This window comes from Gossypium raimondii, chromosome 12 (assembly GCF_025698545.1).
Source record: "Gossypium raimondii isolate GPD5lz chromosome 12, ASM2569854v1, whole genome shotgun sequence".
Lineage (NCBI taxonomy): Eukaryota > Viridiplantae > Streptophyta > Magnoliopsida > Malvales > Malvaceae > Gossypium > Gossypium raimondii.
Genome location: NC_068576.1, coordinates 57,387,149 through 57,410,324, shown reverse-complemented (window position 1 = coordinate 57,410,324; position 23,176 = coordinate 57,387,149). Strand labels below are relative to the sequence as shown.

At 32.4% G+C, this 23,176-nt stretch overlaps 2 protein-coding genes across 5 annotated transcripts; one reads left to right on the top strand and one right to left on the bottom strand.

The window, feature by feature from the left end:
• Positions 1-6,005: 6,005 nt before the first annotated feature.
• On the top strand, positions 6,006-11,773 carry LOC105765715 (serine/threonine protein phosphatase 2A 55 kDa regulatory subunit B beta isoform). The gene is made up of 14 exons (XM_012584939.2): positions 6,006-6,323; positions 6,534-6,637; positions 7,061-7,168; positions 7,255-7,374; positions 7,700-7,885; positions 7,980-8,071; positions 8,274-8,392; positions 8,814-8,937; positions 9,068-9,191; positions 9,780-9,848; positions 10,065-10,156; positions 10,271-10,348; positions 10,979-11,055; positions 11,491-11,773. Exons 1-14 carry the CDS (start codon positions 6,239-6,241, stop codon positions 11,622-11,624), a joined length of 1,512 nt encoding a protein of 503 aa, XP_012440393.1. The 5' UTR covers positions 6,006-6,238; the 3' UTR covers positions 11,625-11,773.
• Positions 11,774-11,972: 199 nt separating this feature from the next.
• LOC105765712 (protein argonaute 1) lies at positions 11,973-19,102 on the bottom strand. Of its 4 annotated transcripts, none has more exons than XM_052624800.1 (22): positions 18,978-19,102; positions 17,772-18,470; positions 17,486-17,694; positions 16,847-16,996; positions 16,628-16,761; positions 16,381-16,487; positions 16,040-16,146; positions 15,608-15,746; positions 15,420-15,536; positions 14,903-15,010; positions 14,742-14,813; positions 14,365-14,487; positions 14,087-14,252; positions 13,748-14,007; positions 13,519-13,661; positions 13,349-13,411; positions 13,195-13,258; positions 12,944-13,079; positions 12,787-12,860; positions 12,576-12,670; positions 12,458-12,489; positions 11,973-12,362 (listed from the first exon to the last, which is right to left on the bottom strand). In XM_052624800.1, exons 2-22 carry the CDS (start codon positions 18,426-18,428, stop codon positions 12,139-12,141), a joined length of 3,180 nt encoding a protein of 1,059 aa, XP_052480760.1. In that variant the 5' UTR covers positions 18,429-18,470; positions 18,978-19,102; the 3' UTR covers positions 11,973-12,138. The 4 variants fall into 4 exon arrangements, with proteins under 4 accessions (XP_052480760.1, XP_052480763.1, XP_052480761.1 ...); XM_052624803.1 differs by having other exon boundaries at positions 16,847-16,993; XM_052624801.1 differs by having other exon boundaries at positions 18,975-19,081.
• Positions 19,103-23,176: the final 4,074 nt, after the last annotated feature.

Here is a 23,176-nt window from a genome sequence, read left to right as displayed (position 1 = left end):
CTACCATAAAAATTACAATTTAATTTCAACTCTCTTAAACAAAATTTTCTGACTTCGTTTCTACTCTTTATTATATTTAAATTTAAGATCTAGTAATTAAAATCTATGTTTTAATTTAATATAATTTAATTTTGTACATAAATTATTCGACTAATAATTGACACCTTTAATTATTCCAGTTAAAATATTGAAGCTAAATTGTTCTTAAAAATATCTATTCCTACTTATTACTTTGAAATTTACATTGTGTTAGAGATGTGTTTATAAAATAAACTCAAGTCGTCATTTAAAAAAATAAATGATACTAACTACTTCAACTATTAAATAATTATATCCTGTCTTTAATTTTTACTAACATATTAATTTTATATTATAAATTCAGTAATAAAAATTTAAAATTTAATTTTTAATTTACCGAACACACCTTTATTATCATTTATCAGGATGAAATTATATTAAACTAAAGGGACCAAAAATCATTTCTTATAATGTAAAAAGAAAGATAAAATGGACATCTGTCAACATATATATGTAGTTATTATTGCATGGATTCTCTTTGCGACACGTTTTCTTTTATAAAAAATAATTTCAGGTTTGGAAATCCGCAAAAACGAATCACATGCAAACACTAAAGCATCTTTATTATTGTTGTTGTTATTTGTTTGGCCAAAATAAATTAAGTTCAGTATAGAAGTAAGAATGTAGTGTGCATTATTGGCTCCGCCACTGAAGTATCCCAGCCACCGCTCCAATTTTTTTTATCAATTTTATATTTATTTTTTAAAATCAAGTTTCATGTTATAATAATAATAATAATAATAAAATGTAATATTTATTTCACCTTAAAAATTTTCCTACTAATTGTAACAAAATATCCTAATAATTAAATATAGAATAAAAACATAATGCACTTTTAAAAGTCAACAATATGTATCAATTTCTTATAGTAAAAGCATAAAGTCTACATTTGGTTGCCCATTCTACAATACCACTGTTTATCGGAAAAGAAAGTAATGAACCGTGATAAAATATTAAGAGTCTTTTTATTGGATTGGAAATTACGAGTAAAGTGATAGTGACTAAAATTTTAATAAATAAAATAAACATTTTAATATTTTCTAATTTTTATAAAATATTTTATTTAAGAAATTATAAAATTTATTTTTAGATAAGTGTGATTAAAGTATAATTTAAAATTTCAATTTAATCAACTTTTCCACCATTATATATAAGAATTGAAATGGCGAACTTATATGGTATATATCGACATAATTAATATTTAATATTGGTCGATTTGTACGATTTAAATAAATATGTTATAAACATTATTTGAAATAATAAAAATGAGGATCCATCTATATCAGTATGAAATTCAAGCATACATTTACACTCACATAATTTTTCTACAATTAATATATGTTAAAACTTTTAACCGTTAAATATATATTAATAAAGAAAATATTTTAAATTGATATAATAGAGATATCGGATCAATTTAAAAATCATATGTTTGACAAGTATAATTATATTAATAAATTAATTAATTGAATTGTTAAAATATTAATTGTAAAAAATATAAAAAATATAAAATTATTTAAATTTTACATGGAATAAATATATCCCTCCTCAGATAAAAAATATAAATACATAGTCAAATTAAATTGTATTATATACGTGTTAGTTCAGTTCGTAGGCTTATTGACTACTTGTATATGGATAAACATGTTGACAAATATACTTCACAAATTATTGGATATCTAAATTGCGATATTTGATATTTTAAATTCGACATCCTAATAGCCGTCCTGGTCCATTTTACCAAATGTGAAGCCAACAATAATTCAATTTATTTTAAATTACTGCATTACCCAATAAGTTGGGCATACGGCCAATTAAGTCTAAAAAGTGCATTTCATTATGGTGATTTCATCAACTAATATTAATAAAAACAATCAGCATCTTTCAATAAAACGAAAAATCTTGCGTGCAAATCAAGGGTTGTTTAATAGTGCGAAGCACTTTTTGGCTTATTTAGTAGTGTTTAAGACAACCATTTTTGGAAATTATTTTTGAAAAAGAAAAAATTATTTTTTTTTAGTTTTTTCTCTTTTAAAAGTATTTTTAGTGTTTAATTACTTTTCATTTCTCCAATAACATTATATTTCTCCTTTTTCTTGGTGTTTAATTACAAATGTGTTAAAATTATTAATTTAAAAATAAAAATATTTTTAAAATAATACAAATGTATTAATACTTAATTACAAATATTTAAAATATAGTTTATATATTCTAATTAAATTTTAGAAATAATTAATATTTATTGCTTAAAATAATTAAAATGTATATTTCATATATTAAAATATTAACAAAAAGTTATAGTAAATTATATTTTATATTCTTACTAAAATATGATAATAATTGATTTGAACATTATTTATATATTTGTTACTTGATAATACCATGTCTAAAATGGATATTTTATAAAATAACTTTTGACAAAGAATGCTAAACATTCAAATCTTAAACCAAACATTTTAAAAGTAATTCTCAAAAGTACTTTTCCACATAGCTTTTGAAAGCATTGCTAAACTAACCCTAAAATAAATAAGGAAGTTAGAAATTTTGTTTAGGGTTCAATATAATTATAAAATTTGGAGTTAAAGTTAAATATTTTGTATTATATTTTTTAAAAAGGTTAAATTATAATTTTTAATTTTAGAAGAGGTTAAAAAATAATTTGTGTATTTAACAAGGTGTCAAGGCCATGCCGTTTGGTTACGCCACTAAAAACGAGCTATATATGGACCATTTTTTTTTACTAGTGATAACCTAATATTAGGACCACAATATTAATAGATTACATGTTTATAAGTCAAGTCAAGTGATAATTTAGAAAAAGAAATTAAAGCTCGATCTAGATTTATTTTATTTAAATAATGACTATTAAAATATTTTTATAATTAATTTTGACAAAAATTAAATTAAATTCAAGATAAAAGAAAATATTTGTCCAACGAAATGGAGTATAATATAAATACAAGTTTACAAAGTAAATGCGACCCAATAAATGACAAACCAATTGTGGAATTGCTACATTATCACCGCGTGTGATGGAATTGCAATATCTCAACTTGATGAGTACGAATTATGGTTGTCAACAATCAACGTATACGTTGCCCTGCCAAATTTCATTTTCAATTGGTATATGAAAGTCTCGTAATTTCCAAGATTACTTTAACTATATAATTTTATTTATTTAATAATATTAAAATTTTAATAATTTTATTATGTAACATCCACGTCACTAAAAATAATTTTACATTATATCAATTAAACAATGAATTTATAAATTCTAACCAAATGAAGAATAATAACAAATCCAGTAACGTATTAAATAATATTACATTTTAATAATTTTATCGCTAAAAATAATATTATTTTTATGAACCAAACGTAAAGATAATACTATATGTTTTCTTCTACTAAAGATTAAAAACTGTTTCATTAAGCTAAAATATATATATTTCAATATTATCTTGTCATGCTATGTCAATATTAATTTTGCGACATACAATGTTTGATTATTTTATATTCTTTGTCAATTCAACAAACCTAATGGACAGAGCGACATACAATGTTTGATTATTTTATATTCTTTGTCAATTCAACAAACCTAATGGACAGAGGCAAATTTGAGAGGGTGGCAGGAGCCCTGCTCCCCTAAAATAGAAAATTGTTGTTTTGACTCTCTAAAAAATGTTAAAATTTTAAATTAATAAAGGTAAAATTGTACTTTGACCCCTTAAAGTTATGAAAATTTAATTTAATCCTTTAAAAATTATAAAGATATAAACTATTAAAAACTAAATTTCATTTCGACCCCTTAAAAAATTTTTATGCTTCGCCCCTGTTAATGGAGCTTGATTAATTATTTTGTCATCGAAAAAAACTTAATTGGATATAAAATTTTAAGATTGATTTGATTAATTTTTTAAATTTCTAACGAGAGCTTCACCCTTCAGGTTTTTGTTTTCTTTGAGCCGAACTCTCCCTTTCATTTCGAATAAAATTGATGGAGCCATGCAAAGTTTCCTTTTCACAAGAAAATAAACAATATCCATTAAAATCTAGTAAATACCATTTCATATATTTAGAAGTTTGATTCAATGTACAATTTGATATATGAATTTTGATTTGGTATAATTATATTTATGAAATTTTAACTACGGTTCAAATATATACATAAACTTTAATTTGATTCAATTATACATATTTAAAGAAATAAATTATTAAATTATTTTTATATATGATAATTATAATTATCTGTATATAACATATAAACATAAAATGATGCTATATTAATTATTGTATTAATAATTTGTGAGAAATTGATCAAATTAAAATTTATATATAAAGTTCTTGTATAATTTTAAGATTTATTCATCTCACCCTCTATTTGCTTACTCACCGGATGAAATTAATGTTATAACTATATGAAAAGTTTGTTTATACAAAACAAGTGTATCTAAATGGTAGGGGAGCAATGACCACCCCTCTCTGAATGTATATATATAGTAGCAAGTGTAACATCAATTGGCCCTTCTACGATCAATCCCCCACTAGTGGGAGCTGCTTTGTGTGAAGATGCACAGGATCGATGGACAAAATACACAGGCCAGTGAGGAAGAAGGAAATAGATAGCCAAAAATATGATTACGAGCACCCGAGATCGGCTTCTTCACCGACCGGCAGCCTACGAGGGTCGGTGCAGTATATTTGGCTTGTACACTATAGGCAGTAGAGGCTTGCTATGATCAAACAAGAATTTCATTGATTCACATAATAGATTTTCCTGTAGTAGATTTTCATATAAGGCTTTCATCCCTTCTAAGCATTATTATGGTGAAGCTTCCTAATTGGATGAAGGTTTTACTTTGTTGGTTTTTATTTATCGTAAATATGTATATACTAATTATATGAACAACGTAAATCTTGCTTATTAAAAAAACAATTATCTTGTTAAATATTATGGATAATGTCTATTTTCTTAACATTTTAAATTTAATTTGTTAGCGAATGAATATGCTGTGTATGTTCTAAATATATTCTTTATATCAAAATTAGTATTTAACACCAAACGAACAAACTTAATTAATATAATATTGAAACTTCAAAGGCCTAGAATATTTTCTACGTTTAGGATCAATTTAAAATTGAGAGATAATTTAGAGGCGTTTAGTGCAATTAAGCCATTTCAAAGTATATAAATAAAGTTCAGGATAAATCTCAAAATTATACATGAATTTCACTTCAAATTGCAATTTGATACATGAACTTTGATTTGGTACACAATTATACAAATAAAACTTCAATTGTGGTTCAAATGTATACATGAAACTTTAATTTTGTTTCAATCATATATATTTACAGAAACAAATACATCAACTTTTATATTGGAAAAATATAATTATATGTGTATATACAAAGCGAAGCTAGAGGGATTGGCAGGAGCCTTGCCCTCCCCTAAAATTGGAAAATTTTAATTTAGTCCCTTTAAAAATAATAAAATTACAAATTGATCTATGGTAAAATTGCATTTTTCCCTCTCCTGAATATGAAAAATATATTTAGTCTCTTCAAAAATAATGAAATTATAAATTAGTACATGATACCATTACATTTTGATGTCTTAAAATTTTTATAATTTAATTTTTTCCTATAAAAATTTCTAGCTTCGACCCTGTGTATGCAATATATAAATATAAAATAATTTTATATTAATATTTATTTTAATAATTTGTTATAATTTGATTAAATAAAAGTTTTACATATAAAATTATATAAAATTACATATTAAAATGTATATTTTAATTATGGCATAAAATTGAAACAAATTCTTTGGACTGGTGTGAAGAATACACACCACATACATATTCTGGCACAGAGAAAACTAGAAGAAAGAGAATTATTAAAAGTAAAAAATAAAACAAAATATAAAAATGGCGCAAAATTTATCCGTTAGCCAAAACAAGAAATAGGAACGAGGGAAAAGATAGAAAAAAAAAAAAATAGTAGGCTTAGACGACAGAGAAGCGAAGGTGTTGTTGTCCTCCTCACTTTCTCCGTAAACCAGAGGGCAAAGCTGCTCTATTCGCGATTAAGCTCGAGATATAAATCTGAATTTTCTACGAACAAGATGGACAGAAACGGCGCCGCTTAAGGACTGAGGGAAGCTAGCATGAATCCAGCCACGCGCCAACCTTTGGAGTGGAAGTTCTCTCAAGTCTTCGGCGAAAGAAGCTCCGATGACGAAATTCAAGACGGTTAGCGTTCTTTTTTTTTATCTGTTTCTTTAGCGAATGTTGTTTTGTTTGCTTGAATTGATTTAAGAAAGTTGTGTTTTAGCTACTGTTTGGCTGCTCCTGATGAGCAATTGTCGTTATTTGTTTTTTTAAAAAGATTGTTTAGAATTGAAGAATTGAGAATTTGCTTGTTTGAAACGAAATGGAAGAGTATATGTGTTTATTTTCCAGCCGATAGAATATCGACGGTTGAATTTGACAAGAGTGGCGATTACGTTGCTGTTGGAGATCGAGGCGGTCGGATCGTGATATTCGAGACGAAGGATGGAAAAAATGTGAGAATTTCTCAGTTTTATTACGAATTTATCTTCAATACGTTAAGCTAAGCTTAGCTTTGTTTTGATTGTTACTATACTTTTTCCCTCACTAATTCCGGAAGCTAAGAGCAAAAAGTGTGTTAGAATGAGATAGCAGTATACACTTTAATAATGAAAAATTTTCTTCACTACGAAAATGCGTGATTTACTTTATCCATTTGCGTATTTTCAAATAAATGGTATGATGTTGCTTCCTTTTACTTTTAAAGAACTTTTGGGAATGTAGAAATGTAAGTAGCTAAAAGCTATAGCTAAAGTAATAATTCAAAGGAAGACGTCTTATTCAAAAGAGAAAAAAAATCCTTATTGGTTGTTATGTGTTAGGCTTGCATTGCAACTGTATTGGTTGTTTTATTATCTTCTTTTGCAATTGCTTCATAGACAGCCGACCAGCACTATTCCCGAAATCAACTGGAGCAGTTGGATTATGTCTCTTTAAACCACCCTGAATATCGATATAAAACTGAATTCCAGAGTCATGAACCTGAGGTATGCTTACTTCTGAAACAGTGTCATGTCTTCTGTGATCTTATATTCTTTTATAGTGGTTCTTGATGGCATTTTCCTTTTCATAGTTTGATTATTTGAAGAGCTTGGAGATTGAAGAGAAGATCAACAAACTCAAATGGTGTACAAGTCTAAGTGGGTCACTCTTTATCCTTTCAACGAATGATAAGACAATTAAACTGTGGAAGGTGTGGGTTATTAGGACTTGTAACTTCTGATAACTTGCTCTTTCATTTTGCTTTACATGAGATACATTGCAATGCAAAACTTAAAAGAATTTTGTCTTTTTGTATGAATGAGGCTTCATCATTCATTCGAACCTTACCATTTTGATTTCCATTGTGCCTTAGTTTAGCAGAATGGTAATGCTTTGCTTTTCTCTCATTCTTTTTGCTCAACACTTATCACTAAGATTAAGCCTAAGATGCTGGCATCTATGTTGATAAATTACTCCATTGTTATGCACTTCATCATGGTGTTGTGAATGAAAATTCTTTTGGTTTATGGAGCCAGGTAAAGGATAGAAAGGTGAAGAAAGCCAGGGAAATAGATTCTCCTCATCAATTGCTCTCTTCAGAAAATACTCTTCTGTCTGAAAGGAGTTTTATGAATGAGCAAGGCATACCGTCTTTTGCTAATGGCAATCACGTAGAAAGTGGAGCTAACAGTATTTTCCCATCTCAAGAACCGCGTTCTAAGGTATGTATGAGTTGACTAGGGCAGAGATCCTACAGAGCTACTGTTTTAGTTTGTTCTGAGTGCAAGGTTATTTAGTAGCTTTTTATGTTACAAGATTGCCAACTATGAAGACACTGCTTATGCAAGATGTAGAAGGGTGTATGCTCATGCTCATGATTTTAATATCAACTCACTTTCAAATAATAGGTAAATCCTCCATCAAGAAACTTCATTGTATGCCTTTTTGGTTTGCTTTTTTCTTTGAACAGAAATAGAATTTTGTACTTTCCTTCCGTACTCATGATTTTTGCAGTCAACTTAGGAAGGGCATTCAACAGAGTATATAACTGGAAGTTCAGAACTTTTTGCTGCATCTAAGGGATGATCTTGTTTCCTAACCCTTTTGCAGTGATGGTGAGACGTTTATATCTGCAGATGATCTTAGGATAAACTTGTGGAACCTTGAAGTTAGTAATCAGTCATTTAATATCATTGACATGAAGCCATCAAATATGGAGGAGCTTACTGGTAATGGTTATTATTGTTTTTTTTCTTTTTCATTTCAAAATTTGCTGTTTGTTATCTTTATTTTTAAATTTCAAAATGTTCTTGTTTGTCTTTACATTTTGTAGATGAAAGTACTGAATTTTCTCTTGTCTGTCTTTACATTTTGTAGTGAGAGGAGGTAACTGGTAAGATTGGTCACTACTGTATATTTCTCATTGTTTAGTTGGTTGAATCATAGTTAAGATCTGGCTTAGTTGCGAAGCTCCCTTATCCATTGTAGTTCCAATGCAATTGATGTCAAGTCATTTGCTTCTTCTTTTGACAAGATAACCTGCCTATATTCAGACATTCTTAGCTACAGTTCTGATACTTATGACTAAGACCCTTTTTATCCGATCGTTTTTAACCCATTCCTGCTCAATCCTGTTTACTTTATATTCAGAGGTCATAACATCAGCTGAATTCCATCCAATTCACTGTAACCTGGTTGCATATAGCAGCTCAAGAGGTTTTATTCGTCTAGTTGACATGCGACAATCTGCATTGTGTGATTACAGTGCAAGGATGTGAGTTATGGTCCTCTTTCTTTCTTATGTTTTCAGCAGTTCGCTAGTTATTATGACCAATGATTTCAGTTACAACTGACCTAGGAGTGGAGGTTTCTACTACTCATTATCTTCGGCTTCTATTACACAGATTTCAGGATGAAGAATGTCACGGGTCACGATCATTCCTTACCGAGATTGTTGCTTCCATAACTGATATAAAGTTTCCAGTTGATGGACGTCACATCTTAAGCCGTGACTACATGAACCTTAAGGTGCCTAACCTAGATTGAGTGTTACTCATAAATATGAAATGTGATTTTTGAGGAATTTTCTTTCATAGTTCAATACTCGTCCATATGGATTGGTGAGACTTTTATGTTTATCCAAATTCAAAATAGAGTTTTAACTGGCTTCTTCGTTTTCCCTGCTTTAGTTAATATTGTGTTGCTTTGCCAACAAGTTTTTTATTCTTTTAAACATTTTTCTTTCTAATAAATAAGGTAAGAGGCTGTTTTCTGACATTTAGCTCAATTATGGGCCTCTGCATTTGGAAAGGAGCAAACACACCAGAGATATTCTTTGTTTTTAAGAATCGTGTTTTCTGATCCTGTCTATTTTTTTGCATGGTTTCTTGCTTTCCCCTGAACTCTGCATCTATCATATTTTTCTAAATTCCTAATTCTTTCCAAAATAATATGAACAGATGCGTCCGTTTGGTGATCAGTGAGTATATCATACTCTGAATATTATAAAAATATGAAAAGATGCATCAAACATGGTGATATATATATATCATATTGTGAATGCAAATAATGTGCTTATGTCTTCTATTAACTGATGATTTTCTTTTTATGTTTTAGCTATGGGATATGCACATGGATTCTTCACCAGTTGCTACATTCAAAATTCACGAACACTTACGCCCGAAGGTAGGTGCATATCCTTCCAATGCCTGTTTATCTGTACGATAACTCTTGTGGAAGTTCATACATTATAAATGGGCACCATTCTTTTGTATTAATGATATTATTAAAGCTTGTAATCTCTTTTTAATAGATTAATTAACTTCTATGCACTTTAACGAGATAAATTTCTGAAAGTTATGACTTGTTTTATTGTTGATAGCTTGCAATTTATCAATGCAGTTGTGCGATTTGTATAACAATGACTCCATATTTGATAAATTTGAGTGCTGCCTCAGTGGAGATGGACTTCATTTTGCAACAGGATCTTATAGGTTTTCCATTTCCCTACTACTTTATGTCCCACATATTTAGTCATCTAATCATCTCCAATTTCGCCGACCTAACGCATTTGTAATGACATGAATATCTTTTTCTTTTTGACTCAGTAATCTCTTACGTATCTTCTTTCATGGTGGTGGGAGTGACGAGGGGGCTACAATAGAAGCTAGCAAAGACCCGAACAGGTTAGCTGCATCTTTTCTTTCTCTTATATCATCTGGTCTGATCACAGAAAAACATTCATTAGTAAAACAATGACATTTTAATATTAGGATTGGCATTAAGATCTACATCTTTTTGTCGCCCACATTCTCTATTTTTAATTAAATTTAATCTTCAACCTTTTAAAAAAATCTAATCTGAGTATTAACATTTCAGAAAGGTTAAACTTTTAAACATGATAACCCCTATAACAATTGATGTGTACATAATGTTATATTTTAACTTTTATAATATTTTTATATTTTTATATTTTATGAATTTTAAATTATTTATGATGTGACATATAAAATAAATTATATTATATTTTTATAAAGTAGACGGTCGTCATGTCAATATTGTTAAAAGATTAACATTTTAATTAGCATTTTAGTTTAAAATAAGTGATTTGACATTTTATTTTCTTAAAATCAATAACAAAATTTTAGCTAAAAAGAATAAAAATTAAATTAACAAAAATATGATCATTGTCAGTTAAATTTACCAATATCCTTTTAGGATTTAGTAGAGCAGTAATGTTAGTACAATTTCTGTTATGCTTCAGTCCATCTCTGACTGAGCGTTGTATTTTGTACTTTTTCTTTTTGTTTCCCAAGTATTAAAAATAGGAAGCCACTTCCAAGGGCAAGAAGATCATCTCTAAGTAACCTTACACGCGGGTTTTACAAACAAGGTATAGTAGTCTCTTTGCCCTCTCTTACTCGCATTATGCAATGCTTATCAATGGTGAAAATATCATGAAGCCTTTTATATTAGTTGAATGTATTTTATCGCTTGTACTAAAAAAAAGATAAAATAATCTTATACTTAAATTAAAGAGTATATTGATCATTATGTTAAAATTTTCATTCATTTCTTTAGTTAAATATTGGTTTTTATATATTAGCCTGAGATATACTTAACAGATAACGTGTTATTGTTAGCTTATTCCATTAGATCACAAAATTTTTTTTGGTCAATTATACAATAAATAATTTACTTGTTTTTGAAGAGCAAAATACAATTTAATTCTTAATACAAAAACCTCTATGATGCTTTTACCGCCTATTAACCTCAATATCATCAAGCTACTAATATATTAATTTTGTTCCCCTAATTACATAAGCAGGTCATGAAAGCACCAGCGTTGATGGTGAATATTCGTTGAACTCGAGTTCAAAGTTGCAACATCTCGCATGGCATCCATGTACATACTTGATCGCTTGTGCTTCTGGTAATAGCTTGTTTTTCTACCATGCCTAGTTACCCTCTATATACATGCTTTCAAGACTACGTTTTACTGGCTTACCATGAGTAAAAATGTACAAGTTGTTCTGCATAATCAAACTCGATAATTTGGAGCCTTTGTCCCGATTAACATGCATAAAAGACAAGTAGGCTCATTTCAAACATTTTCACCATATCTCATCAACAAAAATTCAAGTTCAAATATGCTCAGTCAATGTCCAAATATTTGAAGCAATGAGAGAATTGACCAAGCAAAAGATACCTTCCGATGAGATACCTACCATGAATCCATTTTCAAGTTTAAACAACTTGGGTTTTAAAGTTACTTTAGTAGCAAAGGAACAGCAAGTACAATACAAGACATTATTTAATGTTCACAAGCGAAAAATCATAAAATTAACATAGTTTTAACACCATAGTTCAACAAGTTTAGTTCAATAATCCATGCAACACCAAACAAACTAGATATTGTTCGAAATACCAATAAGCAAAGCCCAACAAAATAGATGCTCAAAATACAAGCACTCCCTTAACAGTAGAACATAACACGCTTGACATTTTCCTTGAGGGCAGGCAGAGGTCTGACGGCAGCACTAGCACCCGGTCCTCTTGTGCTACGCCCACCAGCAGCTGCAGCTCCACCTCCACGCCCTGCAGCTGTGCCACTTGTCATTGATCCACTGTCTGATGTTTCTGGTTCCATATAAAACCGAGCTCGGAATGCAGCAAGATGTGCGTAGTACGCAGGGGGAACTGCATACATTTGTTAGTTTCAAGATTGTTAAATTGGGGCAAGGAGTCGAAAACTAAAAGACAACTCAATTTCCATTTGGATGACTAGAACTTACCAATTGACACTGATCGTGTGCACCTTGCATATCTGCAAAAGGTTAAAATAAGTTCAGATGCCAAATCATATTACTGCCTCAAAAAAAAAAAGAAAAAAAGATGAGGCAAAGAACATACGTATAGCAAAGGTTATTTGTAAGGGACTGTAATGCATCAGCTGTAAACTTGTTCTCATCCCATAGCACATGGTAATGAGCTGGACGGCTTGTACCCTGTACCAAGGCGAAAAAGATATTAAACACACATTAGTACGACCAACTAAACTAATAATACCAAAGCAGACAAAAAGATACAAACATTCTAGTACAGAAATGAAAGCAAATCAAACCTGAATCCCAGCATGGCTGCATAAGTAGAAGTCAAACTCCGTTGGGTGACAAATTTTGGAGTCCACCACAGTGCCTGTAGAAAACATAAAGGATTTAAGTAATAGATTACGAGACAAAAGTGAAACCATAGTAAATTTAAAACAGATAACTCCTTACCAGGCAAAATATTCCCACTCCTGTCTACAGAACGGCGATCATTATGATTGTTAGCAAACAACCTTGTATGATGCCTTTTTTGCACCACAACAAATGTAACAGGAGGCTGATAATTTGGCTCCAATGAGGCACATGCCTGAGGTTAAATGTGTAGAGAGTCAACTTGATGACGAGTGAATGAGATAGAGTTTTTAAACTACAAACTGACGTTCGAATTGTTGGTAGTAATGTAGTCAACAGAACAGCCTTACCTTACGAATAGCATCAAGTTCATATAACAGAACTTGATAGAACTGGCCTTCGCTGACACCATCTCTGCATATAGAAAATAAAAACATTAATAAATTAATAAAACCAAGAGAAAAGAAGGGGCAGGGGAAGAGAATAAAAGGAGCTCAACCGTACCTGTAGAATATAATGCGCTGTGGCTTCTGTCCAGTGGCTCGTCGGAAAGATATTAAGAGCTCCCTGTATCACCAGAGAACAAAAATAAGAAACCAAATTCAAATAAACTACAGTTGAAATCTATGAAACGGATCAAGTTAATAATTAAAAGCACAGGAAGAAAACCTTACTTAATCATGCCACCAGAAACAGTCCCCCTTGCAGGATCCTGCCATGTCTTGAATAAATCTTGGATGAGCTCCTGTCGATGAGCTTGAGCACAAACCAGGCCAGCATACTTTGTAACCTCTGGCCAATCTTGAGAGGCAACAACCTGAACATTTTTTTATGATTACAATTTCAAATACAACAATCATGGAAAGAAAAATGCAAGCATTAAAAACAGATAAGAAAGCATACAGCTGCAATAGAAGGGCTTGAATCCTCCCCAGGGTGAGGATGGGTAACATCAGCACCAAAAATTATAGTCGGACGGTCACTGACAAGAGGTATCCTTCGTGATATTGCATCAACAAGAACAGTATTTCTTCCCCCAACCTTGACATTAATTTTCAATGCCACATTGGCCAAATATTGTTTGCTCATTCTAAATACATGTTTAGTCAAGCAGCACTGGGAAACAATACCAAGATCAGTCTCACAAATCCTTTTCAAATCACCTGCAAGGGAAATAGAATGATTCAGAGATCAGCATGAATCTTTTTTAAAGAAACAAATTTCAGACCAGAAAATTTATACCATAAAGAGAGCCATTATTATCTGGAAGAATAACAATAAGCAGGTCAAGTTCTTTGTTCTGCGGCTGCAATTTAATCATGGCATCATGATACCGTGTTTTCAAAACCTTCTCAACATACTCAGGACGAGCACTAATTGGAGGAAGCACTGGTTCAGGAGTAAAGGCCTGCAAATGACATGAGCATCAATGTTAAAAAGAATTCTATTCAAAATAAAAACAGTACCAAATTGAGATCACAAAGACAGACTAATGTCAGAGTGCACTACAACTCCCTTACCATGCCAGAGATGTAACACATTTGTGCAAGCTCATAACAAAACCTCCGTGCCACACTATCCTGGACTTGCCGAGAAAAGTTTATGCAGATCCAGTTGTTTACAGTCCCACCATTAACCATTTTCTGCAACAAAATAATTAGAAATCAGAAAAAGCACAAGACTTCACATTCAACCATTCGAGATTGAACAGATGAACTTCATGCAGTTAGGATACCTATAACTCCTTTTCTTTTCAAGTAGGTAACCAAGTCATTTATCTATTCTACCTATAGATTCGGTATGGATAAGACTAGTTTAAATTAAAACCAAATACACAGTGTGAATGGAAATTCAACAACTAAAATGTATGACCTAGCTTTGAAACAGTAAGAGATACCTTGTTCATCATATTCCATTGCCCAACCTGAGGCAGGCAATCCTTCTCTTTACCAGTATCATGATATTTAAGCTGCACAGAGAACAAAAATCAATCACAAATAAAAATATGAAAGGAATTATAAAATTGCAGAAAAAAGAACACAATAATTGATAACTTACCCACGGTGGAGGCAGAATACGCGCTTCAACTGAAGCAAGCTTCTCACTAATTTTAATTCCAAATTCCTTAGCATACGGGTCTTCATGATAAGCATTATGTTGTACCGTCTATAAAGGAATTTAACAAATTAGTCCGCCAGTAACAAACCATTAACTTAATTGACAATTTTGTATAAGAAAAAGTTCAAGCAAAAGGTGATAGGAAGACACAAATATGCTGTAGATTTTTAGATCCAAAGGTAATCACAAGATGGATATTATATTAGTTCTCACTTATTATTTAGCCCTTGAGTTGAACACAGTTTGGCATACAATAATTATATTTTTACAAGGCAATTGTTCACATGAAAACTACAGACAAAAAAATAAAAAAGGAGACAATTTAAGTAGTTTTGATGCAAATTATTACAGACTAATACGTCACATCCACTCATCATACAAAAAATGAAAAAAAATAGTGAGGCGAGATAAAGCAAAAGTGTTTAGAAACACAAAAGAAAAAGCAAAAATGTCGGACCTTCATAATATCATACTCTCTTTCCTGAGGACGCTGGCAGGTGACCTTTAGTAAAGCAGTAATCTGTTTCTCATTCAATCTCTTCGAGTACCTCTGACCCTCGACAATCTTGCATACCTACGTGAATCACAAGTCATTAGCACAGCATATCCATATACCAATTACCTCCTCAGTCTAAAGGAATTTACCTCCATTGGCAAATAATTTGGTCTCTGCTGGTTTCCAACTTGTAGACAAGGCCATTGGGTATGTTGAATGATGAAACCATAAGTTTCGTGGAAATACTCCACAACAGATTTCATTGTACCTCTATCATCTACAGGAAAACTATAAACAATAAAGTCTGTTAGAGAATTAGGACCGACACCATATCACAAGTAACAAGGAAATCTAACACATAGATCATTGCTCTAATATTGGCCTATGTTCGCAAAGCACAATATCAGAAAAAGGCTTATGTTCAATAATATTATGCGACTTTTTAAAAGACAATTTAGTTGCTTGAAACAGATTAAACATTTTCTATACTTACAGGTTAAAAAAATAATGCATACAATTCACATTACAAAAATAGAGATCCTCTAAAAGACATCACATCAAAGAATTATAGTAATACTCACGTCAACTCTCTAGTTGCTTGTGATGTTAAACCCGATATTCGATATTTTCTTCGCATGTTGCCACGATGTGTAACTTCTACTTTGACTCCTCTAAGAGCCTTTTTAATCTATTCATCAAAAAAGAAAACCAAAATGAACATGGTAGGATGATAACTAAAGGGAGAACATACTATTTTCTAGCAGACTTTTTCACCTGCTGAAACAAATGAAATCATGCACAATCCCTAATAATAGATGTCAGGAAATAGCTGGTTTACCAATAAGAAAGACTAAATAACAAAGATGACAAAGTAATCGGTACTTAATATTTCCAATCAGAAGGAAATTTAAGAAAATCTTACCTTCACACGATCAGCATCAGATAGTGGTCTAGAAACATCGCGGTTTAGCAATTGTGTTACAAAATCAATAACAGGCAAAGGCTCAATGAAAGCAGTAGAAGACATATCTGTCCAGCAGATAATTGTCACCATAAGACCAGGTTAGATTAAGGCACAGAGATAAAATACAGGTGCAATGACATATGAATAAACCACCCAGGCATGCAATATAGATCAAATGAAAATGGTTGTCTCATAACAACAATACCAATATTCAGCGATAGTCCCATCTGTGTAGGACGAATGCTTTGATAAAAGCCACGCCAGCTTTCTAATCCCTCACCCAAAGGCTGCCTTCTCCCTAGGTCGGGTGAGTAGAATGAACGGCCAACAGGACAATACCTGTACCCTCACATGTATCAAAATTTGAAAGCCAGAAGCAGCATGGTAAACAGATGAAAAAATAATAATAACCAAAACGCAGTACCTGGTAGTAGGTAATTCACGAAGAACAATGTCAAGAACCTGAAGAGCTTCCTGAGGTGCATCAGCTTGTTTCCCTTGCAAAAAGAGTCCAAGATGGTGCAGATCAGCACGAGCAGCCAATTTGATTACAACTTTAAAGTCCCGGTCTCTTCTGCATCAAGAATATATAATAAGTGATGGAACACAGATGTCAACAAAAAAACAATTCAATGTCCCATTCCATACAACCCATTACCAGTCAGAAGGCATTTAGAAATCAGTTGGTTTGAGAGAACATTTTTATTTTCCCTTTTCATTTTCTGAAAAACAGTTTTTATAGAAAATGTTTTAGGTTAACCCATTTAATTTGAAAACATTTTTCTTTTCTTGTTTTATATTTGAAACAAATCCATTTTTCTCTTAAAACAATGCTTCACGAAAATGAAAATGGACTATGTTTTCTGAAACAAAATGAAACCTTGACACTTCCAAGCCAGAACAAACTTTTGAAGTTTCTAACATCAGATCCTATGGACAAATGTGAGAAGGATATATTTTTTTTTTCTAAAAAACAAGTTCTAGCAAAAATAGAAGCAGCATAACAACAAATAAATGTGCAAATGAATATTGAATGAAAATAAAAAGGGAATCAATCAACAACCTTGGCTGTCCTGAACCATCATCCTCATCAGTAAGGGTGATCTTAAACTCCTTGGACACAAAAGGGAGAGGCCCAGCAGTGTAAAGACTCTTCCGGCCATCATAAGCAGGAAGGCGCTTTCCTAGATGTGATTCTCTATATAATTTCACTAGCTGCTCCATGACAGCCCGGTTCACTCCTCGAGATGCTACCTCCGGTGTAATAGTAACCTATTTCCATTGACAATGCTAATCAAGAATCAGCAGATAAAGGAAACAAAGAAAAGGCTTATTATAAAAGAACTCACATCATACTGGTGCAAATCTTTATCTGGCAATTCAGCAAAGAAATGATTAGCTTTGACAATGCACCTTGTGCCAGTGCTACCCTTTCCAGGTCGAAGAGGAAACCTCACTGACTTGCTTGATGGAGGGACTGGCTGAATTGCTTGGCCAGCTTCTTGCTGGATGGAAAGCTGCTGAAAATGCTCGGTTAATGGTACAGGCTCAGGTGGTGGCCTGGATGACGAGCCTGCCTCAGACAGAGCAGGCTGGCGGATCACCTCAACTTGCATAGGTTGGGTTGCTTGGTGCAGCTCGGGAACAGGTGGTCGGGATGGTCCACCAGCAAAAGGTCCTCCACCATGGCCACCACTACCTCGACCGCCACCATACCCCCCACGACCTCCTTGCTGAGAAGAACCTCCCCTTCCTCTACCTTGGTATTCAGGAGGTCCTCCACCATACTGCTGTTGTGGCATTCCACGACCCCGACCACCAGTGCCATAACCACCCCGACCTCCTTGCTGGGATTGTGGAGCCCAACCTCGTCCACCCGAGTAACCTCCACTTCCCCCTTGTTGTTGAGGAGGACGTTGGGGACCCTGACCACTACCAGCACCAGAATCATGAGACTGAGAGCTCTCGCCTCCAGAAGGATTATCACTTCTCTTCTTCCTACCCATGAAGATAACTGCACAAGGACAGAAAGCCAACAAGCACTAAGCCTGTTTTCAAAACAAAAAATAAAAAGTTATTCTCCTTGATGTAACTTTAAAAGCGTTCTCCACTATCATAACATAACTAAACCCTAAACATCAAATAATCCTAATTTAAAGAGAGTGAAAATACGCAATCATATAACAGATCAAATGAAGCAAAACATATCACAGTCAAACAGCGAAATGAAAACCCTAATACATAACAACAATAGCTTAAAAAACGCTAAGATCCCGTCAAACCCTAGATAAGACAAAGCAGTAAACAAAGATCTAAGAAATCGTAGTAAAAAAAAAACACAAACGAGCGAAAAAAAAATCAGTTAAAAAATAAAGAAAAACCGTAGATCCATCAACAATAAGAAGAAATAAACAGAAACGCGTACAAGCTTCGACGGAAAACCGCTACCGGAAAACCGCTTATCAACCAATAATGTTAATAAAAAAGTGAATGAAATAAATTAAATTAAATTAAATTTTAAAAAAAAAAAAACAGAGAGGAAAAGGGCGTACTACCAAATACCACTCCTTCAGTCGCTACTATGCAGAGAAAATTAAAAGACTCGCTTGGCAAACATAAAAGAAGGGCAGTGAGCGAAAGCGACTTAAATAGAGGTTGATTAATTAATATTTTATTATGTTATACATTAAAACAAAAATATTTAAAAAAAAAGTTTAAATTAATAAAAAAAACAACCATGAATGTTTATTATTATGTTTTTAAGAAGGTCAAAGATAATTATTTAATTTATAAGTATCTGATTAAAATGTTTTAAGATTTCTCAAAAGATAATTAAGTGAAAAATCATATACAAATGAATATATATAAATTTTATATTTAGAAAAATAATGAAAATATTAAAAGGAAAGTGGGCATTGAGGAGAAGAGGAGTTATATAATAATGAGATAGTGGGTGTTTTTACAAATAAACTATTTTTATAAAACATTAAATTACATAGTTACCCTTATGTTTTTCTTAGATTTTATTTTTTAACTGTAAAATAGTGAGTGTTTTAGAAATAAACTATTTTTTAAAACATTAAATTACATAGTTACCCTTATAAAACATTAAAATTATGTTCTTAGATTTTATTTTTCAACTATAAAATAGAAAGAATTTATTTTTAAAAATAAACTTAAATTGTAGATTCAAATAAAAATAGTTGATTTACTTTTTCTTTAGATCTATGATTATACCTAGGTTTTTTAGCTTTGCATTATTTTTTATTTTTAATAACAATAAAAATGTTTGAAATCACACTTTATTCAAATAATAAACTTGTTAACGAAGCAGCTTACACACAAAGGTGTATCCTTTTTGGTGTCCTTACACACAAAGGTGCATTAAGCTTTGATTGTTGAGCTTACAGTACGCTTTGGAACTTTTTAATTGACTATTGCACTGTAAGAGTAAACAACCCTTCCTTTATGTTTTTCTTTTTCTTTTTTTCCTCTTTTACCTTTCTTAGCATAAAGGAAACTTGAGAATAGTAAATAATCCTTTTTATGGTACACTTGTTTTTCTTTTATTATTACATTGAATTTCGGCTAAATATAAAATTGAGTAAGATGATACTTTAAATGAGAGATCAGTTTTTTCACAACTTGAAACCATAATTAAAGGATATCGAGTTCTTTCATACCTGACTTGACAAATATTAAGGTCAATTTATTATTATAATTAAAATTATTTTTGAAATGATGCTTAAGGGATATCGAGTTCATTAGCACTCAATTGAACATATATTAGAGTCAGATTGTTATTCATGTTGAAAAATATTTTTTAAACGCATTGGCAAATTTTAACATTTTGTCCAAAAGCACTTGAAAAAATAAAATGTTGTTATGAATACTATTAAGTGGATGTTCAACCTTTCATATTCTTTAACTTTTACCTTTCATCTAGTTAACCATTTTTCTATCTATGTATTAGAAAGCGAAGAGTCTAATATCTCTCTCTCTATATATATATGAGTGTACTACTTGTAATGTGATGAAAAAGAAATAAATGCAATAGAAATCCCGCTTATCATCTTTTATTGTTTTGTGTTTTTGCATTATTATTATTATTTCATAATAAATGTCTATTTTATAATGATGATATAAAGTAGAAAAGATATATTTTATTGAAAGTTAAAAAGATATATTTAAAAATATGTAAATTCGTTAATATTATAATATATGGAATACATAAAGTTAAATTAAAATAAAAATATTTAAAAATAATTTACACGATATCAAATTATTATTTTGATATTAACAAATATTTAACTTAAATTGTAGTGCTAATATAAATAAATTTATAATAACTCATTATTATAATAAATATGCTATAAAAAAACTATAATATACTAAAAATCTATGACACGTGTATGTGTCACGGACTTAGGTTTTTCCCACGGGATCCGTGCGGCCTTAGGCAGCTTCTTTGCTCAAAAACACCTAAGTCAGCCTAACTTGCAACGATAAAGGATTCAACATAATTCTCTTACTGCTCTCTCTCACGAAGAACAGCAGAAGAACAAAGCAAGAACGAACCTTAAAAGATGAACGAAAGCCACGGGAAAGCAAGAACACTTGAGAGGAAAGTTTGAGTGAATACTCTCAAAATTCTTATTGATAACTAAACGAATTACAATGAGCAGAGAGGTCTCTATTTATAGTTGAGCCTCCCTAAAATCAACGGTGTAAATCAAAGTACATCAATGGCTACAATTAAAAGTTGTATACAATTAGATCTCTTACACAATTAGAAGTTGTATACAATTAGAACTCTAAGATTACATAATCATATCTTCTTGGATCACTTTCCATATTTACCAGGCTCTTGAGATGGGCTTTTAATCTCTCCAGGCAACGGGCTAGTTTGGTTGGGCCAAATGACCTCCCTCAAATACGATGGATCACACAAGTTTGTCATGGTTGCGTGCTCCCATGCGTAACCCATGACATTCTCCCCCACTTGTTCTAGCGACGCCCTAGTGACATCCTCCTTATGGAACTGGTCAATCTTCTCTTGGAACTGCCACAATGCCTCGGCAGGTTCCCAATTTGCTTCGCTATCTGGAAGTCCCTTCCATCGAACTAAGTACTTATGCCGTGGTTGGTGGTACTTTTGTCTAATTACCCGATCTGCCTCAATGTTTTCGACTTCACGATCATACGACACTTTTACCCCCATCGATGCTCGTTTGGACTTGCCTCGATTCGGATCCTCTTGATCCTCATGAAATGGCTTAAGCATACTTACATGGAAGACCGGGTGAACTTTAAGTTTTGCTGGCAACTCAAGCTTATAGGTCACATTGCCTACTCTCTTCACAACTTTAAACGGTCCTTCATACCTTCGCACAAGACCCTTGTGCAAGCCAATATATCGCAAAATCAAGTGTAGTTTAGAAAGGACTGAGTCACCCACTTGAAATTGCACATCCCTTCGGTTCTAATCGGCCCACTTCTTGCTACGCTTACTTGCCTTGTGTAAACAAGCTCTAGCCAAGTCATTATTCTCTTGCCAATCTTTTGCGAATCAATAGGCTGTCGGATTTGGTCCTGTATAATGGGTCACAACAGCGTTGGGTGTGAGTGGCTGTTGACCCGTCACTATTTCAAATGGACTTTGATTCGTGGCCTCACTTCGCTGCAAGTTGTATGAAAATTGGGCCACATCCAACAACTTTGGCCAATCCCTTTGTGTGGCACTCACGCAGTGTCGAAGATACGTCTCCAACAATGCATTTACTTGTTCAGTTTGCCCATCGATTTGTGGATGCATGCTCGTGGAGAAGTTCAAATCTAAGCCCATTGACTTGAACAACTCTATCCAGAACCGGCCTGTAAATCGCCCATCTCGATCACTGATAATAGACAGTGGCACTCCCTAATATTTCACCACGTGTCTAAGGAATAACCGAGCTGCTTCCTCAGCAGGGCACTTCTTGGTCGCCGGAATAAATGTCGCATACTTTGAAAACCTGTCCACCACAACAAGAATACTCGCAAACCCGTCAGACTTAGGCAAACCAATAATAAAATCCATGGATAAACTCTCTTATGGCTTTTCCGAAACTGGCAAGGGTTGAAGTAAACCGGCTGGAGTCTTTAACTCAACCTTGTCTTGTTGGCACACTAGACAAGTTTTCACATAGGTTTCAACATCAGCACCCATGTGAGTCCAGTAGTAACGACCTCCAAAAGGGCCAAAGTGTGATGCATCCCTGGATGGCCCGTCTATTTCGAGTCATGACACTCCTTCATGACTTCCTTGCGGAGTTTCCCATAATGTGGCACACAGAGGCAGTGTCCGTGAGTGTATAACAGCTCCCCATCAAGCCAAAATATCCTCGTTTTTCCTTCTTTGGCAAGCTCAATCAAATTTTTGGCCGTGGGATAATGGGACAATCCCTTTTGTATGCGTTCTAATAAAGAACCATCAGGTTGACTGATTGCTGCAAATTCCATCTTTCGACTGAGTGCATCAGCCACAATGTTGGCACTTCCTGGTTTATATTCCATTGTAAAATCAAACTCTGCTAGTAAAACCTGCCAACGAGTCTGCTTGGGAGACAACTTTTTCTAGGTTAGAAAATAACTATTGACAACCTTATCGGTAAGGACCACGAACCTGGAACCCAATAAATAATGTCTCAATGTGCGTAAGCAGTGTACTACCGCAGTCATATCTTTCTCTTGGACCTATATCTATGCTCCGTCT

What these genes read in the sequence shown, in the direction of transcription:
- LOC105765715 (XM_012584939.2), top strand. Translation starts at nt 6,239, where the DNA reads ATGAATCCAGCCACGCGCCAACCTTTGGAGTGGAAGTTCTCTCAAGTC. An exon ending in AACTCACTTTCAAATAATAG is followed by an intron (nt 8,072 to 8,273) that starts GTAAATCCTCCA and finishes ACCCTTTTGCAG; the next exon opens with TGATGGTGAGACGTTTATAT. An exon ending in ACGCGGGTTTTACAAACAAG is followed by an intron (nt 11,056 to 11,490) that starts GTATAGTAGTCT and finishes TTACATAAGCAG; the next exon opens with GTCATGAAAGCACCAGCGTT.
- LOC105765712 (XM_052624800.1), bottom strand. Translation starts at nt 18,428, where the DNA reads ATGGGTAGGAAGAAGAGAAGTGATAATCCTTCTGGAGGCGAGAGCTCT. An exon ending in GAGAGTATGATATTATGAAG is followed by an intron (nt 15,011 to 15,419) that starts GTCCGACATTTT and finishes ATTCCTTTATAG; the next exon opens with ACGGTACAACATAATGCTTA. An exon ending in GAGTGGGAATATTTTGCCTG is followed by an intron (nt 12,861 to 12,943) that starts GTAAGGAGTTAT and finishes TGTTTTCTACAG; the next exon opens with GCACTGTGGTGGACTCCAAA.